Source organism: Pseudopipra pipra, chromosome Z (genome assembly GCF_036250125.1).
Source record: "Pseudopipra pipra isolate bDixPip1 chromosome Z, bDixPip1.hap1, whole genome shotgun sequence".
NCBI lineage: Eukaryota > Metazoa > Chordata > Aves > Passeriformes > Pipridae > Pseudopipra > Pseudopipra pipra.
Window position 1 is genome coordinate 25127857 of NC_087581.1, and position 22736 is coordinate 25150592.

A 22736-nucleotide genomic window follows, 5' to 3' on the forward strand; every position below is an offset into this window, starting at 1 on the left:
GAATTCTGCAAATTGGACAAAGACAATTAAAGCAGGCATGGCTATCTTTACTCACTCATGGCTCTGTTTTCCTCTGAAGAATAAATGAAAGTTTATTGTACTATCAACTAAAATGCTTTCATTAAGTATATTTGTGCTGTGATCTTCTTGTTCTACAGAATTTCATGCCAATACCTGGAGAGATGCACAGTTAAATGTATTTAATGTATAGCTGGAGGCTGGGAGTTGGGAGGAGAAGGGAAACAGTGGCTCCATTACAGGATTTGCAGAAAAGGCATTTTGCCTTATTTGGTAAGTCATAGACACATATCAACAAATGTTGCTCAAAATAATTCAGAGGTGGAAATTTACCTATATTCCATGGCATAATCTGGCTCCGTTTTAGAGAGCCAAGGAAAAGGTCAAAGGACAGATCTAAAAAATCTGGGACGAAGACTCAATTAAAACATTAGCACAGTAAGTAGCTGATTCCACTGTTATGAATATACCTCATCCTGTTCTTTAAGACTATGCAACATCAAAGACACATTTGCAGGTACAATCTTGGAGAGCCAGTAACTTAAGACGCCACAATAATGTCACTTGGTATGTAGGGGGAGGTTAAAAGGAGGATTAAAAGCAGTCAGGCACAATATATTAAAGGAACCCATGACTAATGGGGTGTGACAGCAAAGGGTTTCATTCTTTTTAACTGAATAGATCCCTAGGGTTGGAAGTATTAGTCTACTGTGCCTTTAACACCTTGGAATTTTTATGGTTATTTTTGATGAATTCACATTTTTGTAAATACCTTTTTGACATTAAACCAATTTTCACATTTAATTAAATGCATACATAACCTTAATTCTGCACTGAGAGGTTTGTTGTTCTTATTTTTTATTATTATTACCACCAGGAAATATTTCAAATACCAAAGCATAATGTTAGTTAGTAATTATAACCTCTCAAAGGTCCAGAAACTAGCTAGGTTGTACCTTGTTAACATTATGCAAACTTTATCTGTGCTTTAAGTATCTTGCTTGACAGATGCCACAATTTTTCTTTTCTTTTTGTGGAGGTTTGGCTTATTTCCCCTTCCATATTAGCTCAGGTCATCAATAAGCATAAACAAATCCTTATCAAAGAGGGATGAAAAAATGGGGGATAAGTCTAGAATGTGCCCACAGAGAGTCAAGTGAGGAGTAAAAAGGGTCAAGTTTAAACTGTCTGGCACAAAGAGGGAATGAAAACTGAGCAAAATCAAATAGTGAATGAAATGCAGGAGGGAAAGTCTGACACAGGAGTGAAATATACCAAAATGAGAGAGGGGATAACATATTATTTTGCCTTCAATGACAGTAACGATACAGTGGACTTAAATACCTGAATTCAGGTCCATTATGCCAGTTTTAGTTGAGGCATCACACAAATTTCTCAGAATGAATTGAACTGATTAGCATTTAATTTACAAGCTTGTAAAAGATGGTGTCTGGGTGGCTGAGTTGCCCTCTGGGACAGGCAGAACAAGGCTTGCAAATCTCCTTTGGCAGACCAGCCTCCGGGCAGCGTGCACAGGAACAAGGGAGCCAAAGAACTACTCATTAAGGTGAAAATGAACGCTTATTTACTTCACCTCTGATACAGGTGTGGGCATTCGTAAGTTTAAAGGAAATTTCTCATGAATACTACAGGTCAGCTCCTCAGAGACTGACATGTTGCTTCAACAAACCATTGAATCAAAACTTACTCTTCCTATTTGCATACTGCAGCTTTAAATATTGCCACTCAGTGCTTCCAGTGCTGCACGAAGCACTTTTGTGGCTACTTGCTATGAATGGCTGTACAATTAATTCTAAAACTTCTAAATTATAACTTGTTCAACATAGTGTTGACATTTCAAAGGTGTATCTATCCCTAAATCAGTGCATGCATGTTGCCCTTTTATCAGGACCAGGTTCCTTTAAACTAAAAGCTTAGACTTTTAAGTTTAATGATCTAAACAATCCAATGAAATAGTGCCAGTGATTAATTGGAGCTATAATGAAAAATGCTCAAAAAAAGAAAATCATTCCCTTAGGTCACAACGTAGCTTTTCAGAGATACACTTAAACATATAAACAGTTCTTGATTCATGGACTTGATATCCACAGGGAACTGATATTGTGAAATGGCTTGGTATTGCAAGTGTCTGGGATATGAAAATAAAATTTAGAGTTTAATCTCACGTACTGCCTCAAAATCCATCCTTCCATCTGAGACTGGTCAGTATTTTTTAATACTGTGTATTTACCAAGTGACAGAATTTAAAACCGAAAATTTCTGTTTGCAAAAATTACTTTTATTTGCCTCGTTATGCACGGCTAGTGATTAACCATCACATCAGAAAACATAAAGCATTAGAACAGGCAGACTCATTAAGTCAAAGATGAAATCAGCTATATACAAACTGAATCTACTATTTCCTATTAACATTTTTCCTAATGAACAGTCTGAAATCAGCACAAGTACTTGAAGACGCATTGAAACATCTAATATTATAACAATGACTTCTCCACGTAAGCTTTACACCAGTCAAGACGGTAGGAAATTTACCTTTTTCCTGACTTGTTGATCTTTAGAAGAATGGGCTTTCACATGCTTTCTCAGGGAACTTGGATCTGTGTATCGCTTAGTACATCCTGGAATCTGACACGCATAAGGTTTCTAAGTCAAAAAGAAAAAGGACAAAGCCACTGTTAAATCACAGATTATTTTAGCACAAGAGAATCCCTTTTGCGCATTGGGATGCTGCAAACCGCATTACTACAGAACACAAACGTACGTTATTACAAGCAGAATGCTTAGTAATTTGTTAGAAAGGGAAAGCATGAAATTAAGGCTTTTAAGGCAGACAAACCAAAGGAAAGCTTTCATTATGGCACCTTTCATTGTTACCTTTTTTTTTTTTTTTGTAATCAGTACAATGAATATTGCTAGATATACTCACAATTCTTCCACCCTCAGAGCAACCTTTGACTTAATCAGAAATTACAGTCTTTAGTGAACCAGGAAAAGAAACTGAAGTAAATGCCCAGAAAGACTTTTTAGGATTACAGAAGGATCTGCTTTAGAAAAAGAGAACAAGAAAAAGTGTTAGTTTACTATATTAGAAAGAAAGCAAGCAAAAACTAAACCAAGCATTGAATACCATACACATTCTAATGGGAAGTACAAGACCAACTCCTTCAGCTCACATTTTCTAATATGTCACCTTAGAAAATCAGGTCCAACTGTTTCCTGAAATTAGCTATTTAGCAATTTAGTAATTTATGTTTCACAAAGCATTTCCAAAAACACTTTGTACAAATGATTAACTTGCCAGCCATAGTATTGACTATTCAAAATGGATAATTTATTTTTTAACAGGCATTTAAGGGCATTCAAATGGCATTGTTGTAATTTTATTTCTGGACTCCTGCCCCCTGGGAAAAGGCTCTTCTCTGACAAAACATGATCTTTTGTTATGAAACAAAAGTTTTTAAACAAATCTCAACTGTGACTCAAATTTACAAGGAACAATTTGTTGGCATAAAAATTTTTAGATTTGCAAAATTACTCTTCCTCTCTTGACTTTCTGGTACATGCACCAGCCTTAGCTTTTTGTCAAAGAAGAGCAGTTATTATCGCAGATTGTTTCAATTTCCCTAAAGATCAGCTAAGTGGGAGAAAGTTACTGCCTCTACCTGCAGCAAAGACCACAGACCTGTAGCTTTTTTATAAACTAGCTTGACCCATCTTCTTCCACACTTACATTACTGGATCACTTCTGAAACAGCTTCAACAGCCTCATTAGACACTACACCCTCCTGTCTCTAAGGTTATGGGCTACCTGCTCTCACCAAGCTCTAGGAAAGGACCACATGGTCTAATGTACAGGGGACTGCAAGGGGAATGCTGTATCCTTACAGTCTCCAAGTGTGTCCTTTGGTGCTTGGCGCGGTCACTGGAGTTGCTGAACGCTTTCTGGCAGCCAGGGTGTTGGCAAAGGTACGGCTTTTCACCTGTATGGCTCCTTAAGTGAATCTTGAGATTTTCTAGTCTGGAAAAGGCTTTCTTGCAACCCTTAAACTAGAAAAGAGAAAGAAATTATTTCAACGGAAGGCACACACAGCAAACCAAACAGGAGCATGAAAGGACATGCAGAGACCTCCAGCCTGCTACAGCTGGGTACCTCTCCAGAGCTGAGGAAAGCCTGGCTTCTCAGAGTGGCTGTTGTTGCAGTGTTCAAACCACTTAGATTGTAAGAATGTATGTATCCTCCCTGCACATGGCTGAATTAGGGAAGCATGTCCTACATTTTACAGATGGGATACTGAGACCCAAAGAGACCAGTCATCTGAGAGCACAGCTCCTATCTGGGAAACACAGAGCCAGGTGATTCTCCTTCTCATAGCTCACAGAAAGCAAAGGAGCCATCATGAAGTTCCCAAGTCCTCTACTAACTACCCTTATCTTAGCTCTGGGCTTCTTTAGATACTAGCAACTAAGCCAAAAGAGGCACCTCTCAGTACCAACCCCACCTTTGCAACAGCAAAGACACACTACACACAGAGATTTCACAGATTATTCTGAGCTGGAAGGGCCCAACACAGATTATCAAGTCCAACTCTTAAGTGAATGGTCCATAGGGGGATGAAACCCACAACCTTGGTGTTATTAGCACCATACTCTGACCACCTGAGCTAATCTCAGGGTCAGATGCAGAAAAATGTCAGTCTGCTCTGCCTTGCTAATGATGATGTAAAAAGTAAAATGATTTCTGAAATATGTCTTTACCTTTCTGCCATGAGTAAATGCATGAGGTACTAAAAATAATGTAAGCCCGTCAAAATAGGATGTAAACCTTATGGGTAACCAATAACCACATGGCACAGTACTTCTATACCTAATCAAGTACTGCATCTGTGGAGAAATCTAAGTTTATATGAACAGAAAACCAGTTCTTCATCTATCATGTTCCCATAGTATATTTTATCCTAAGGGAAACTGAAAAACATCATTCTATTTAACACCAGCATTTTTATATACACTTGATTTCAATTATACTTAAATATTTATGAATATCAGAGGTATAGGCTTCCTAAAATTCTATCAGTCAGGATCAGTTAATCTTACGAGTTTCAGCTGCTGCATATTCTACTGTGAAACATCTAGAGCATCTGCTGCATGACATGCTAGATTGAGGTTCTTGTATACTTGCAAAAACAATAATGCAGTACAGAGATGTCAAAATTTCTAAAGCTAAGAAATTGTCAATTTCCATCATTTCACTACACATTAACTTCATTCACTGAAAAGAAACAGACTGTTTTGATGTCAGAATAACACAAACAAATTTATATTATAAATTTATAATATATTATTCAGTGTGTAAGTTTACAAAAGCAGAGGTGGGAAAACACTGACATAATTCTGATCATAAGTAGCATGGCTTTCTTAAAAATCTGTAACATACTTTAAAAAAGGGAAAAAAGGATATAAAGTTTTTATCCTTTAATTTTAAGCACATCTGTATTTTGATCAATGCAAGACAGAGTTACAAGTTTAAAGAATAAAGTATAAATCACATTACCTATAAAATAGCAATATTAAAATTGAGCTTAAGTAATTAAAGCTTGAGAAACAGGATCAACCACCCCTGCTCTACCATAATTGCAAATTATCTTTCCCACACATCCATTTTGGAAAATGCATCAACCTATGAAGCTTTTTATTTATATTCCATCCCTATATCCAAAGCAAACCTACCATGCTTTTCAGGTTATCCAATTTTGATGACTGAACATTAATTTATGCTTGTACAAACGGTGTTGCCCTTATGTTTATGAAGCTTTAACATGCATACATAAAATTATTGCAAGTGTAAAAATATTTTTAATTTTAGTGATATATTATTAGAAAATGTTACAGGATAAATAAAATAAAAAAGATAGATATCTCTTACAATTGCCTGGATAAAAATACCAGATTTCTCTAGGAAAAAGTAAAGAGTTGATGGAGAAAGCATAAAAGTATGAGAGCTAAAAATTGATATAACAAATGAATCATAAGATAATGGAATCATAGAATGGTTTGGGTCAGAAGGGACCTTAAATACAATCTATTTTCAACTCCCCTGCCATGGGCAGGGATACCTTCTACTAGTCTAGGTTGCTCAGAGCCTCATCTAGCATTTCCTTGAATGCTTCCAGACACAGTTGCAGGGAAGCCACAACTCCTCTGGGCAACCTGCTCCAATGCCTCACTATTCTCACAGTAAAGAATTTCTTCCTAATTTCTAATCTAAATGTACTCTTTCAGTTTTAAACCTTTAAAAAGCAAAATAATTCAAGACCACTTATGTTAAAATTAGAAAGAAACCCTCTGATTAGCCTACCTTATGGAGACAAGTTATTATTTTGTAATAACTTCATAAAAGAACAACCTTCCATTCTAATGACTGTAACTATGCTGTATATAAGTATGAGATAAATTGTAGGATCTCAAGCAACCATGAATTTCAATTTCAGACCAATGAAAATTATTTATTTCACAGGTTATTAAACTCCAAATCTTCAAGTACGCAAACGAACTTAAACAGGTGTAAATGATTGTTTATGAGATGGTAAAATTAGTATTGATTTTAAAAGGGCAAAAACGTTTAACTAAGCAGAACTGGGGAATGTTACAAATTTAAGAATTGTTATTTCTAAACACTCCTACATTGCTGGGCACAACCTGGAATGAGAAAAGATACTCTGAAGTTCTCTCTTCTCTCCACAGCCCTTAACTAATGTGTAGCATATTCACAAGGCTATATATAGTTGTGTACTGTTGAAAAAGTCATTGTAGCTAAACGCAGACACTGCAAGCCTGTAATTTTTAGAAAGACCATCTTTACTCAACAGTTAACAAATGTTTACTCTATAAACTAAATTTCTTGAGGCCTTGGGAATCTCCAATGCTTAAGATAAAAGGAATGAAAAGATACTCTTTTCAACAACACAGAATATACATTCTATCCCAATAAACAGATTTCAATGAAAGTATTCCAGACAAGAAACAACTACTTAAGGGGGAAAAAGGTCAAGTAGTTGGTAGTTGTATTTTGAAATGAAATTCATCACAGTTTTCTAAGTTATTAAGTGCTGTTGAAGAGGAGGATGTAACACCTTTATTACAGCTAGTCACTTAAGTATATGGCATACATTTAGCATTCTGAATCTGTTTAACACTCCTAAATATATCCCAGATTAAAATAGATTTTTTTGCAAGTATTATGTGTAATGTTTTCCTAAACTGCGATACATAAATCAAGTCACTGAGCTATTACTTTTACTGTTGCATGCAAATTGAAACCATTAAGTAGCTCATATAGAAAATTTTCTCTCTGTACTTCCTAAACTTGGGATCTCTTTTTATAAGGATAATTGTCAAAAGCAAAAAAAAATATATTTACAGTGACAGGTAAAGCATGTCAACAGAAAGCAAAAGCAGTGCTGTGACTTTAAAACACTAATTTTCTCATGAATGTACTGTTCATCTTTGTATACACAGAGATGGTGTTCATCATACCAGGCAATCCATCCTGTAAAATGACAATTACATAGCTTTATAGAAAATAACCTGTGCAACATGCAAAGTCCTGCTGGATGCACCATGCACTTCTGAGCCCTGCCTGGAATTAGACAGTAACCTTCCCTGTGAAATACATTTAGACCCTTACACTGCAAGAACAGCTTGGTAATACCTGTGTGAATACTTTAATATTAGTAGCAGATATTTAGTGGCCAAGTGATTAAGAAATTAGCTAGTTTTCACTGTAAAAGGTTGATTACCAGTGTAATAAGGACTGAAGACCTTGTTCTGGGAAACAACAGCTGTCTGAGCTCTTATCGATTCACTGAAAAGTATCTAGTCTTGATTCTAAAAGTCGACAGGCAGCTTAGCTTGTTCTTAATCTAACTATAGCTTAATAGTATATGATATTAAAAATCTTCACAATTCCTACCTATACGCTATATGTTTTCATTCCTGCTTGCGTTGCTTCGCATTTGGCTGACTTACAGTCCACCTTTTTATAATGCGATAATCCAGCAAAGTCAAACAGATCATCTGTATCAGTGGGATATTCTCAGTATTTGTAGCCCTACTAGTCCCCGTTAAATGTACAAAGTTTACCTACTTAGGACCACTATTTTGAGAAAAAGTGAAGCACTCTTGAGCCTTAAAATAATAGAACTATGGAATTGTTTAGGTTGGAAAAGATCCTTCAGATCAAGTCCAATCGTTAATGCAGCAATGTCAAGTCCACCATTAAACCAAGTCACCAAGCATCACATTTTCCAGGTCCAAGGATGGTGACTCTGACACTTCCCTGAGCAGCCTGTTCCAAGCTTGGTAGTAAAGAAATTTTTCCTAATATCCAATCTAATCTTTTCCTGGCACAACTTGAAGCTGTTTTCTTTTGTCCTATCACTTTTTACTTGGAAGAAGTGATGGACTCTTACCCCAGATCATCATCATCATGGCCAGTCTTCGCGAACAAAGATCCGGGAAAGGTCTCCGCCCACATTTGTTATAAGTGCACTGGAGATACAGGGCTTTGCAAATGTGGATAAGGCCTTTGAGCCTGCGCAGTGGATTTTTTAGGTGAGACACAGTGTGCGCTGAACTGAGCCCACCCTTTAATCCTAAGGTTCATCTGCCGGGGCCGAGCGAAGCTCAGACAGTGGCAGCGAGGTCCTCAGGACGTAGGTTTGTTTAGAGTGACCTTCTCTTAGATGGATGGCCTTACAGGGCTGACGAGCTCCATCTGCCCGGAGGGGTTCCCTGACCGGGAAATGAACCTGGGCCACGGCGGTGAGAGTGCTGCATCCTAACCACTAGACCACCAGGGAATCCCTTACCCCAGATAGTGTCTGGACATTGACCCGACCCCATTTATAACAGCAAATTACTGTCTGAGATTGGCTTGACAAGCTGCTTGACTTGCTTACTTTCGTAATATTCATAAACTGACCATAAGCAGGGCAAATAAAAGTTTTAAATCCTAGAATTTGAAGGAAGTTATCTTAATAAAAATATCAGCCATTTCTAGATTTCTAGATCCCTAGACAGGGAATGCTGTCATACACGAATGCATATATGCAAATGGAAGGAATGGTATCCTTAAAAATGAATAGGGAAAAATAAATCTGGGGTAACATATGCATGAAGTCCCAAACAAATCTTTGAATTGTTCAGTAGTCATGTAGCATTTTCTAAGATTTATTAGCAGATCAAGGGCAAATTAATTATTTAACAATGTTTCATGTCTATCTGTCAGTAAATTTTGAATGCTTTGACATGCTGACTAGGTATGTTCTCCTGTGTCAGCACCAAGGCAAGTGGTATGACAAGGACAAAGTGTCTTTCCCCAGCTTTGTATTTAACACACTAACAGATATAAAAGCTGTTCCTGATATGGCTTTCAAACAAGAGCAATGCATTTCAAGCATTAATTAATAGGTTTTAAAGTATTTTCCTTTCTCAACAGTATTACCAAGGTGCTGCTCTGCAAGAGATATAAGTGCTTTCAAAAAATTGAGAGTAAGACCTCCTATGAAAATCTTTCAAATAGATTTTTATTCCCTCAGGCTTTCCTGCCTGGCAATCTTGTGAATGACACATAATTAGTGTCAGACATCATTCAAACTGCTGACATCAGGTGCTCCCCAACAAGGAGGCTGCATGCCACAGCTGAGATTTAAAAGCCCAGGTTCATTTATGGTAAGGTAAGTGGAGTGCTTTTAACCCTTTAAGTGTTTAAATGGGAGAAAATGTAGCATTCAGAGCAGCACTTCATTACAGCATCGATCTGAACAGAACACATTTTCTAATGTGGTGGCTGAATGCTTTGGTGAATGCACTGAGCTTACATAAGGCTACATATTTTCCTCAAAACTATGCAAAGGCTGGTATCTATTTTTGCTTTTATAGTTAATCTTATGAAATGATACAAAGTCTTGGAATTCGTTGTTCTAGTAAACAATGACATGCTATGTTTATATGTGTTGCACAGATTATAGTAGATGCCTGTTTGTCCAGTCTTTCAACGGCAATTTGGTCCAGAGCTTGCTGAAGTCAACAAGTAATTAGTCAGGTTGTTTTTCCTCTTAAAACAGAAGGCTCCCTCCACTGCAATATCCTCACTTCATGTTTTTCTGGTAGATTCCTTAAAATTTTATGATCCAGCAAGCATAAGTACAAATGCAAACAAAAGATAATCACAGACCATGACAAAAATCTAAAGGAGATTGTTATTTATCTTCTTTGTATTCCCTACTTTAAAAGGCTTATTATACTCAATAGATGTAAAAGAAAGTTCATATTATTAGTCAGATTAAGACTTATGGGACTAGTCAGTGTTAACAGCTGTAAGGCTCATATTTTAAGAGCTTTTGACTAAGCAGTACATAATGCTTTTTTGTATATGTCTGTAGGGATAGAACAAGATTAATAAACTATACCCTAGTCTGACTTCAGTTTTTCCAATACATCCATTTCTTTGGGTATTTTTTTAAGTAAGGAGAGCTACATGCTGCTACTATAATTCTAAAGGCAATGAAATAAATGGAAAAAGAGGGTATATTAATGCAGAGCAAAGACCTACACATTGGTTCATATGGGAAACTGAATCAGGCTACTTTTTCAGACAGATGCACATGAGAGCCTAGGTTTTTGCATTCTCTATGAACAAAATCTCACTTTACTGGTCACACTGTACACACTTGGCTGAGTAATTACGTATGCAGGCAGATTATTTGAGTGTATAAATAAAATTCAATTTTAATCTCCTTTCCAAGGGGATCCAAATTCACAGAGAACATTCTGGTGTTAGTTTTGATAGGACAGTGGATTAAGGATGCCACCAAATCGCAGTAAAAGTAGAAGAGGAAAGTGGATAAGCAACTTTCTCCACCCATAACACTCTTCTGTTTTGAGAACTCTTTTTACAGACAGCTCTTTTATTTCTGTGTTTTTGATAAATGTAGCATGCTTTTTTCTCCTTTTCATCTAAGATCCCCAGAGATCTTCATACTTCTCACATTCTAGAGATCTGCAGCACACAGTAACATCTTATTTTCTAGGTAACATCATGCCTAAGGACACAAATACCTCACTTGAAATTAAGCACAGTGCATTGAACATTATTAATCCCCTGAAATAATGGTGTCAAGAGATTCATTCACCATGGAAATGTCTCTTGTTTTTGTCAGTCCTAGTAAGCATGGCCATTTCAGCCTCAGAAGCTATTTCTGTTGCTGTAGAGAAGGTAAATATTATGACAAGTCCTTTCAAAAGGAACTATTACTGAAAACATCAGCTGCTAGTGATTCAAAAAGCATATGGTACAGAAACCATTAGAGAAAAAATTAACATTTTGGGAATTCTTTCATTGCTTCCTTTTGGAAGACTGTGATGATGTTTTGGGTTTTTTTCCCTGGTTTTACTCCTTTCTTTCTCTTCCTCTTTGGCTTTTCTAAAAGGTTGTCTTTGACCCTCTTGAAACTGAGGTCATTATCTGCATTCATTCAGCTTTCTCTATTAAAAGTTGTTCACTGTTAAAGCAGATACTGTTACTGTTAAGCCCCACAGAAGTCATACAGATTTGAATACTTCTTCCTTCTTGCAGATGTGCAAGAATGAAACAACCTTTTGTCAAGCAAAGAACCAGCTATTTCCTTGAAGATATTTTAAAAAATATATGCAGGAACACTATCTTCCCCTCCAATACAAATTCAAACATGCATTTCTGTATTGCAGTTCTCTACAGGATTTCATGCCAGAGGTACACGATAAATTGAGACCATAGGCTTTCAAAGTAGTGTAGTGTAAATAACATTAGCACTGGGAAGATTCTGTTGGTTTAGGGTATTTTGCTCTTTGTACATTTCACAAAGGACTAAAATTTGATTCTGTCCTGTCCTATCTTATCCTATCTATAAACATACACACTGGGACTGAAAAATACAAACAAACTTGCATGATGTTCTACAAAAGTATTTTTTTCTTACAGTTATTTGAAAATATTAACACTTGATTGCCATTTTTCACAGATAAAGGATATTACAGCCAGGAAAGCACTAAGATGATCCTCTAGAGTATTAGTAAACTCTCACTTAATGGTACATCGCTCAGAGCTCATACTGTAAAACTTTTAGCAGAGTGTTTTAGAGACCTGGATATGAGGGGTTTTTTACCTTCAGCAAATGTACACAAGGCCAGCTGCTATCTGGCACAGGCTCTCTGGGTAAACTCCATTTATTGTTTACACAGTAAAAACTCACTTTTCTTACAGTTTGGTGGGTTTGTTTGTTTTTTTTTTTTAATTAAAAAAGCCATACAGATCACTGTCAAGAGCAAAATGGGCAGTGAGAGATGCATTTGATAGTTCCTGAGTGCAGCATTTGCCTAGAGAAAACATGCCAGGATACAGCACAAATGCTAACTTTGTGTCCAAAAAAATTATGTACTTAAGTTATTCTGGGAAAAAAAGTTTGAAAGGTTCCAATTTTAACAAACTGACGCTGCAGTTACTTAAAGGGCCTGGTTAAAGAGGTTTTAATAAACCAAAAGCATAAGGTATAATTTAATGGATTGCGTATGTAGAGCCTGTTCATCTTAAAGTGCCTGAGGACACTTTAAGCACAATGCATACAGCAAGAGGCATCATTAGGAGAAAGAAATACGCTTGGCCAAACCTTGACTGGAATTTAGAAGTTTGAGTTTCACTTGAAAAATGCACCAAATAATATACTAAAAAGGCAAATATCTCAATTTTAATACAATATTTGCATACCTGTTGCACTATTTTTTCTGCCAAATTGGATCAATCGTATGTAACCTCTAGCATAAACACTACTTGAATTTACACATATAAGCACAGTATTTCATCATGAAAGTAACTGTTCCAGTGTATAATGCTTTTAGGATTGTGTTTTTCAAAGTATGCTTTTTCAGAGGGATACACAGAGGCATATTGTTTGATTTCAAGGACCAAAAAGTCTTACATTCTCCATTATGTAACAATAACCTCATCGGGAACAGAATTTTTTGCAAATTTCATATGACAGAATTTATTTGACATGTTTCCATCAGGGAGGTAATGTTTCTTGAATGACTATTGTGGAATTAATAAGTTCCAGCTATTCAATCCATGGTGTATTCAGGGTCCACTCAGTTCATAATGTAGAAAGGACTGTTTCTGTTACACTATGCCAGAATCTCTGCCATATTTACAAAAAATTTGCAGTGGTGACCGAAAAATTATAGGTATTGTCGTCCCAAGATAAATTCACTTTAAATAAATTATTTCAAAGTTTTTTTTCTTGCACTGCTTTTTAGCAGGTTTTGGTTTGGGTTTTTTGAGGAGTTTTGGGATTGGGATTTTTTTTTTCAATAAAATGTGTGCATCTTTATAGCTATGGTCATCTACTATACTTGGATACATGGCTATAAGAATTACTTGTTTATTCCCTAACTACATTACTAACTTCAAATTTTCAACCATTTGGGAAACAAACATGACACATACTGATTTTTTCTACCTCTGTTTCACAAAGACTTACTCTCTACAGTGATAATGACATCTCAGTGATATTCATGAGAAATTTTAATCCTGATAATTGTACATAAAAGGCAAACAAGGGTATACTACCTTGTGATACTTCTATTTGGATGCATGTAACACATACAGAAGGTACAGTCAGGGCCACAGACATCAGTAAATATTCAGCATTTTCTGACACTTCAAGTAATTAATTTGGGGTTACAGTTTTATCACATTCCCTTGAATGGTCTGAAGGGTCCAAAACACAATCTGTGGTATTTAAATTTCAACCCACATACCCTAAAATGTAACTATAAAGTATAAAAAGATCACATTTTAATGTTCATTTTATGAGTTTTGGAACTTTTAAAAAGTACTAAATTAAAAACACACCATTTCTAAATCAGATTAATAGATGCTTTATTGAAAAGTATTCAGATTAGTATCTATGGCTACTGAAAAAAAACCTGGAAGAGAAAGCTCCCTTTAAGCTACTACTCAGCAAAAATGTAAGCAAATTAAATTGAGGCAAATGTGAATTCTTCAATAATCTTAGCATGGCTGTATTACTGCAAGCCCATACTATAACAGTTCTGTCATAAAAACCAGGTCCCAATTCTGCATTACCTGAATATACACCACTTTCACTGAAGTCAGTGAGAATTCTGGATATGCAAGGAATGTAGAATTAGTTTATTAAGCCTTAGGTACCAAGCCAAGATAATTATAATACCTCAGCTCATAATGTTGCTGGCTGAACAGTTCTGCAGCACCTTTTAGGGCATTAACAGTGGGATTCTGCTGTATTAGTCTAAAAATAATACCAGAAACTTGCCTCTGTACTCTTATTTGCAATAGGTAATTTAAACTAAGTATCCAAAAGATTAGTGAAATGAAGTGAAATGCATTTTGAGCTGTTTAGCAATGTAGCCTTACATCTTCTTCCCCCTTTGTCCCCTGCTAAAGGGGAAATCATTTTAAACTCCATTTTAGACCCTCACTTTCCCTTGCTCTGAGCAGAGCTACTTACACAGCTCTCTTTTCATGGCACAGCACAGAACACTCACCTCACAACTGCAGAGAGAGACTGCAGAAAAGAACAGTTGTGGAAAACAAGGTAAAAGTGCTTGCATTGTAATCAGTGGGAGTCCATCAGAATAGCAAAGAGCGAGAGGACGTTTCTTTCTTACCCCACAAGTAAACCACAGGAAAACCTTCAGCAACATTCAAAACGCACTTCCCAGCTCAGTAACTGTTTTCTACTCTTGACTGTTGAGCACTCTCAGCTTTTTTTTTTTTTTCAATTAGATCCTATTTGTTTAGCTTAAAAAAAAGAAGAAAAAAAATCTTTACAGAAAGGATTAAGCCCTGTATTTTATGGAGAAAGAACAGAAATCAGAAATTCTTTTCAAATCTGGAGTATGTATTCTTTAATCTTTTTCCCTGCTGGGGAAGTGTAACAAGAATAAAGGCAGAAGGAAGCTTTTTTTGCTTCATTTAATTTGTTCAGCTGAAGATACATTTTTTACTATCTGCGACTAAATCTCAAAATTTATGACAACTCAGACAATATTCCCACATGTTATAAGCCTTAAAAAGAGAGCTAGAAAAGGTTACAGAAACCCACCTGGTGAGCAAGCTCTCCAGATCCAAAAGGGCAAGACCGAAGGCCATGTGGATGTGAGGCAAGCAAGCCATAACTGTGAGAAGATGTGCTGGCAATGCAGTTCTTCAGTGTGGCGTGGCCTCAGAAGGAAAAAGATTTTCAAAACAACCGACAGATCTGACTGATGGGTATGAGTTACCCGGGGATAAGAAAATCAGTAGAAGAGGCCAAAAGTTGAAAAAAGGTAAAGTATTGGTTACTGTTTACTATTTCTTTGCAGTAGCATTTATTGAAATATAATCATGCTTTGAATTTAACATGAAAATTAAGATAATTTGATGAAAAAGACACAAGTCAAAAGTAATGCTAAAAGCAGAAATAGGCATCATCCTCCTTGGGGGATAGTAAATCCCCTTGCCAGTATGTGCCTTGTCAAATTATGGAAAACTTTTGCTGTGATTTCATGACAGTAAAAACAACAGCAAGAGAAACTTTTAGAAGTTATCTTCCTCCTTTTGGTGCAGTGTGCCCAAGTGCAAAAGACCAATATGTACAAACACATACAACAAGAAAGAAAACAAGGCTGCTGTTCCTCCCCTTCCTCCTCTCTCTCAACATCAGAAAAAAACATAGTAAGAAAGCAGTGTGAACTTCAGGTAAGGGTTCACAGTTTTCTGACATCCTATCCTATTTAATGCCAGCAAAGCCCATCCCTCCATTCCAACAAACTGAGTACATACTGCATCACCTGCAAATCAATTTACAGGCACCAGAATATCTTGCCTCTTGCAGACATGTCTCACAGCAGATAGCAGAAACCATTTTGTGTCAGCAGAAATCACATGGTGAAGGTGGTCAGGGTTGTATTTCAGGTAATTTATTCGTGGTCAGAGTAGGACCAGGAGCCCGGGTTGGGCCATGGCTGCAGTCAGGACATACAGCAGTCATCTCACTCAGGCTGCCCCTAGTGAGTTAAAGCTGATGCCTGAGATAACAATGTGATGCCAAATCTGAGAGCACAAATATTTAGGCTAGACCTTGGTTTGGAAGGAGGTAAGGCCTCATCTAAATCAACAGACATGGCTGGGTACCAGGGACAGGGTATGAGGTTCAAGCACAAGGCTGAGCACAGAGTACACCACCTGAAGCACCAAGCAAGGATTGGAGCTGGACTGTACCCTGTAGAGCTGCTGGCACACACTGGTTGTAAAACTGTGTGTGGGGCACATACATTTCTTTTTAAATAGCTCAGCAGTCAACAGCTTCTGGCTCAGGGCAATGCCAATGACGGTGTTTTCTGACTCACTGTAGGGTCATTATTCCTTCTGCCACGTAGACTGTACCAAAAGGTTCTAGTTTCCAAACCCAGAAGATAAGGTAATGCAAAACCTATGTGGATGGATCCCTGCACTCATTTAAGTCACAGATACAGGGACTTTTTGTCCCATCTACTGAGATGCTGCCTTATGTAAACAAAATCCTTGTGACAAAAGGCCTGTGGTGAAGGGACTGTGAGGGATTAATACAAAACAGTTCCCTCGGGTGAGTCAAAAAAGCTGCTCCACTCTGAAAAATTTGATACAGGAAAAGTTGAGAAATTTGCTAACAAAGACACTGTGGTGTTGATTATTTTTTATTTTCCATTTTTCTAATAAAGTTAAATCATTCTTACAACATTTACATCCCACAACCAACCTTTAAAATAATGAAGACCCCCTACAGGGCTTAATAATGCAAGCATGTACTGATTTCATGTCAGATACAGCTTACATTTGTGCTGAACCCTTTTCTTTCCCTGGGACTCCTAAGAAAAGTGGCATGGCAGTGACTCAGAAAGAAAATTCCTATGTAATTTAGGATTAGACCAGTTTCTTTGCTCTATAGCACAGATCTTCCAAAGCATCCAGGAATGCATTTCTTCCCCTCGGTGTGTAAGTAGATGAGTGTTTTACACATCCTACACAGAAGTGGTTCTCACCATGCAACTGGGGCTTAATCTATGACAAATCTTAAGTGATCATTACAGAGCCAAAGGCAAGAAAGAATAAATAGAAGAATTTAGTAATAAAGGTAGAGTGTTAATGGAATAATCCCAAGCCTTGATTAATCTTATTATTTTGTTCTTACCGTGCAAAAGGTGTCATTTTTCAGGAAAGTCTTGAAGGGTTTACAGACTTTACAGAAGCAGAACACTTTGGGAATAAATCCAAAGCATGCAGGGTGTGCTGGTTTAAAAGTTAACCAGCCGGGGAAATGAACTCAACTCAAAAGAGAGATTATAAGTCAGAATAACAATTTAATAAAATAATACAGTAAGTGCAATTATACAAACAAACAATTGGTCTTAACCCACAAAACCCAAATGTATAACCCAGCACGCTGGGGCATGAACAAAGTGGTGTTCCTTGGGCCCCCCCTTGAGTCCAAAGTAAAGGGAGAGGGGAAAAAACCTGCTGGTGGGAGAGCTGTTGCAGTCTGGTCCAAAGTGGTGATTGCAGTCCAGTTGAGGGTGGTGGTCTCAGGCTGGTTGAGAGCGGTGAGCTGCAGTCCAGTTGAGAGCGGTGAGCTGCAGGCTGGTTGAGAGCAGGGAGCTGCAGTCTTCCTCTGGATCCCACGAGTGGTAGAAAGGTTCTGAAACTCCAGGTTTATATATTCTCCAGTTCAGGCAGGAGTGGTCAATCCTTCCCTCAGAGCGGGGAATTCCATAAAAGGAATGGTCAATCCTTCCCACAGGCAGGCCCCCCCCCCCGACAACAATTTCTGGGAAATGGCATGGAGGAGGGCCATAGAATACACAGTTCTGGGCTATACCCATCCAGTGATGAATCGGTCCCAGCTGTTCTAACTAGGACACAGGGCCAGGCAGAAGAATGAGATGCATAAAATAGGGACAGGAAGAAAAATAAAATCAGTAAGCATGGCATATTACTAAAGATATGCCCATTCCTCAAGTGAAGTGTTCACTGAGTGAGTTACAAGAATTTATTTAAGCGGCATGTCTGGCACCCCAACTGATTGTGGAATACCTAGAGAACATTCTAGATAATAGCAGATCAAAATTAGCTGTACTAATTTTTATTGCTCATGGGGACAGCCAAAGAGAACAAACACCCTAGATGCCTGAAGGTTCACAGGGACAAATAGAGGATGAGTTGTGCAATTTTCTGAGGGCAAGGACAAAAATCTTTGAATTTCACCAAAGGAAAATAAAAGGATGACTCAGCAAATCACTACCCTTAGAACATACCACCAGCGTGTGAAGTTAAGAATTGTATTGTCTCCTCTCTTTGGCAGACATTGCATTCTTCTTAGTATGTATTCCCCTTGGCAACTTAACATTTACCTCATTCCCCATGAATCATTACAGCATTCAAAAGACTCTGAATTTAATCTTTTCCCACTGTGAAAGGATGTCTTAGAGCTAAGTTACAACAGATATTAAAGCTGGTTTTGCACTGTTGGACAAAACCATTGTGCTTGTTTTTTTTAACTGATAATACAAGCTTTATTTGCTATTTTAATGGTTTGTACCATTAACACAAAGCCAGATGATAAAAATACAGATAAGTGCACAACACAAAGACTAACCGAGAATGAACAGCAGATGCATTAGCTAATGGAAGCAGAAGAGTAACTGAGATTGGATTATGCCCACCTCCTAATCAAGAAAAATGCTAAAAGTGCATGTTGATGTGCACCACAGAACAGATGAAAATGGAGCAGAATAGTGCTATTTAGCACTTGACCTATTTGGAGTTTATGTTTCAAAATAACTATGTTTACACTCTATTGAAAAGGTCATCATATTTCTAGACAGATGTCCAAATGTAGGCTGAGAAAATTTGATACCTATATTTTAAATATAATATATTAAGCAGATTTATTCATCTGTTAAGCATTTGTAATTAATAGCTTCATAGGTGGAGAGGCCTGGTTATTTTCAGGTAACAAACACAAAAGTATAGTGTTGGAGAAGAAAGGAATGATGAGTGAGGAGAAAACCAGCATGGATTCAAAGATCAAGAAGAATCAAGAAACTGAACTGAATGGGCAATCTCAGGATGGATCATGCTGGACTAGGTACCTACTGACTCCAGTCATACCAGCAGCACTGTGAAAAACATATATGATACCTGTATTCTATTCTTCCCTTTCCATCCAATGTACCAATAGAGAATTCAAACCAGAATGGTTTATCTTTGAAGATCACTCAAGTTTCAGATGTCAGACATAACTCAAGGAAGGCTCAGTGGAAATTCTGGGTGTACTTCACCAGCAATTTTCATTTCCTGTAGAAAACTGACCATTTGAGGAAAAAGTGAGGGTTTAATTTATTTATTTTGATCATTACTCAGAGTGGGAATCAGAGTCCAGCAATGAAGAAGAATGATGGTAATTATAACACTGCTGGTAAGAAGACAGTGACACAGATATTTTTTTTCCTCCATTACTGTTTTCTTATAAATAGGTCCCACATTTAACTGCCTTTGATAGCTCTGCTAGCAGTGACCTTTTGATGCTTATTTACAGCATATACTGTATTTCCAAAACCAACATACATTATGGGATGCTGATGCTAAGGCTACATCCCAATAGTGGATGTATTCTCTTTACAAAAGCTATGTTTAGATCAAACATTAAACACTCTCCACTAAGTGCATGCCAGCTGTTAGTCCACTACTTACATTACTTTATTACTTGACTTTGGTTGCTTTGTCCTATAATCTGAAAACCTGGGAAAAACCTGAATAACTCTTTCATTTAGCTAGTTCAACATACATACATATATATACACACACATACTTATCTAAATCATTGCGAGACATCATTGTCTATAGAGGTCTAAAGGGCTCTTATGAAGATTTCTCTTTGATTTCTACTTCAATTTATTGTATGAACACCATTTGAAAGGCTCAGTTGTTTCCTTCGGCCTCCTGCTATCCCACCAAACAAAACTGAATTGATTGAAATACAGCCCATTGATGCTTTTGTATCACTTTAGAAGCTAATGGCAACCTTCCACCTTTTCTGCTGAATGGTGTAATTGGCCTGCCAGAGAGGATCAGGGATTTTACCATGTTTCTTGTTTGGCTGAGCTAACCAATTATTCTGCTGTTGCTAACAAGGCTGCAGACTTTTCTTCACTAGGGTCATTAAGCTTGTCAAAACTAATTTGTCACCACAACTACTGACCCTCACTGCCTCTGACAGCAGTACAAGTGTCAAACTAAACAGGCCTTTGCACTGCAAGAAAGTAAATGACTGATCAGAGCCCACCAAGCATCCTGTGCGTATGCCACAGCCTGCCCTTCTGACAGCAGCAGAGGTGGAAACAGTACCAACTAAATTACATGGGGTCACCAAAAGACACCACTAATCCCTCTGTAGAACAAGTAAAGAAAACCTCAAACAGCTAAAGGGAAGGAACACTTGAAGGTAGTATGTGACCTGTAAGGATGATAGTAAAGTATTGGGTTGTTTTCTTTTTAGTTAAAGAGATGATGCAAGTCACTTACTCTGAAACAAATCTCTATGAAAGAAGTTACCAGATGACTTAGACTACATTTTTGGAAAGTTGGTTAGACACAGCAGCTGGCAGTGGAGCACTCTGAGCCCAATCCAGCAGATCATTACTGGATAATCTCTGTATATTCTTGGCCACACAAGTGACATCTGAATCAGGCCAGTGGCAAGCTTTTTATCTGATGTAATACTAGCCACAAAGTACTTAGTATCAGTCCATATTTACTACAGTGGGGTAAAATTTGTCCCAAAAACTTCTGCATATACCTACAATTTGCTTTACCCCAAGTTCAAGATGTAAGAGTTTTATAACGGAGTTAATCCCTTCTAATTATCCTTATCACTTAAATAATTTTGGTGGCAAACAATTCATAACCTGATTTTAATCTTTCCTTCGCTTTTGCAATTCTATTCAATTTAATGGGGAAACTGTCCTCAGTTCCTATAGGGTATTTGACAGGAAAATAAACTTGCAAAAATAAGGGAAAAGTTTCAGAGGAATATTTTCTCTCAACACATTCCTAACTATTCGAGGCATCAATTCCAGAGGGCCTTTATTCCCAATACTCTGAAACGTCCTACTTGATTGAATTGAGATGACTTATACTGCCACAAGCTCATCACATAAATAACTCTTTGCAGTGTCAGGACTGTAACTTTTATGCTACCCTGCAGTACAAGAAAAGTTCTGCAAATACAGTGACAGCAAGATGTCTTTGGTCTCCCCCCTAGAAGCCTTCAAATTCCATCACCTTTCCTCTGTGCTTTTCATAAAGCAGTTATTTTTCTAAGCTCTTGGAAAGATACCTTTTTAAAGAAAACAGGCACGTTCAGTGTACCTCAGCAAAACAGGATCCAGTCTTTAGATACGAGTGTTGGTGGATTTTACGTCTGTGTGAAATACATTTATTTAAACAAGGCTGAGTGACTTAATTGCTCATCAGCAATGTAATGACTTTGAACACCCTGCTCTCATTTAAGAAAGGAAAACTAAAGAAGAGGAAAAGGGACAAAGAAGAAAGAAATTGAGAGAAGTGCTGCACAGGATCTCAGGATTTTGTTGAGTCCTAATGATGTAATTCAGTATTTAATCTCTGGTGACAAGAAGGCTTTTTTCCCCTCCTTTCAGCAAGAAAGCAAATTCAACATTAACAAAGCCCTGTATTTTAAGCCAAGACTGAATGTGAATCTTAAGTTGTTCCTAGCCTTCTCTATCCCTTCCCCTTGGACATGAAGAGTAGCCACAACTAAAAAATTAAGCTTAAAAAAGCCATGTAATTATTTTGAGTTTATTTTTAATTTATATTTGGGATATGGTTGTACAAAAAGACTATTACATTCATTGGCAAAAAAATAAATTATGGCAATGGTCATTGTGGTATGAATAGTTGAGGAAATGACAAATACTGCAACTTGCCAAGTATCACAGACAAAAGTTTTTAAAAATATGCACATTCTTTGGCTAGCATGTTTTGTTGTTAAAATCAGGCATGAATGAATCAGTCTGAACAGGGAGGAGGGAAAGTAAGACTAGAGAAAGAAATGGGTATGACAATCTTCATATTTCCTAACTGCTGATCACTTCCAGAGTGAGATACTTCTCATTGAAAACAAATTGCATTATTTCTTGATGCTTTTATTTCATGGAACAGCATCCACGAAAAAGAGGAAAAAGATTTTTTTCCCCTTATTTTTTAACTTAGTTGTTAGCATACACAGGCAGCTGGATGAACTCATATGAATTCATATGCTGTACATAAAAATTTTAGAGAGTCAATGTGTTTGAATGGGCCCACTAAATATCCAAAACCAGTATTCTTAATTTACATCAGGGAAGCTTAATTCCGAATTTTCTATGATTGTCCATTAGCAACCTAAAGCAGACAAAGTTCAAGGTAAAAATAATGTCTAAGGGCATATGAACTTTTCCACAAAGGTTCCAAGCTGGGAAAGCAGCTCCTTAAGTTGCAAAGTTGCCTTTTTTTTTCTTTTTTTTTCTTTTTTTTTTCTTTTTTT

At 37.2% G+C, this 22736-nt stretch overlaps 1 protein-coding gene across 7 annotated transcripts in view; it reads right to left on the reverse strand.

Moving 5' to 3' along the window:
• The window catches only part of GLIS3 (GLIS family zinc finger 3), a 157128-nt gene that overhangs the window by 40317 nt on the left and 94075 nt on the right, over positions 1-22736 (reverse strand). For all 7 annotated transcript variants that reach the window (XM_064642391.1, XM_064642393.1, XM_064642395.1 and 4 more), the window contains 2 exons: positions 3925-4086; positions 2572-2682 (listed from right to left, as the gene is read on the reverse strand). In XM_064642391.1, coding sequence (XP_064498461.1) covers positions 2572-2682; positions 3925-4086 — 273 coding nt within the window. The remainder of the gene's footprint in view (positions 1-2571; positions 2683-3924; positions 4087-22736) is intronic.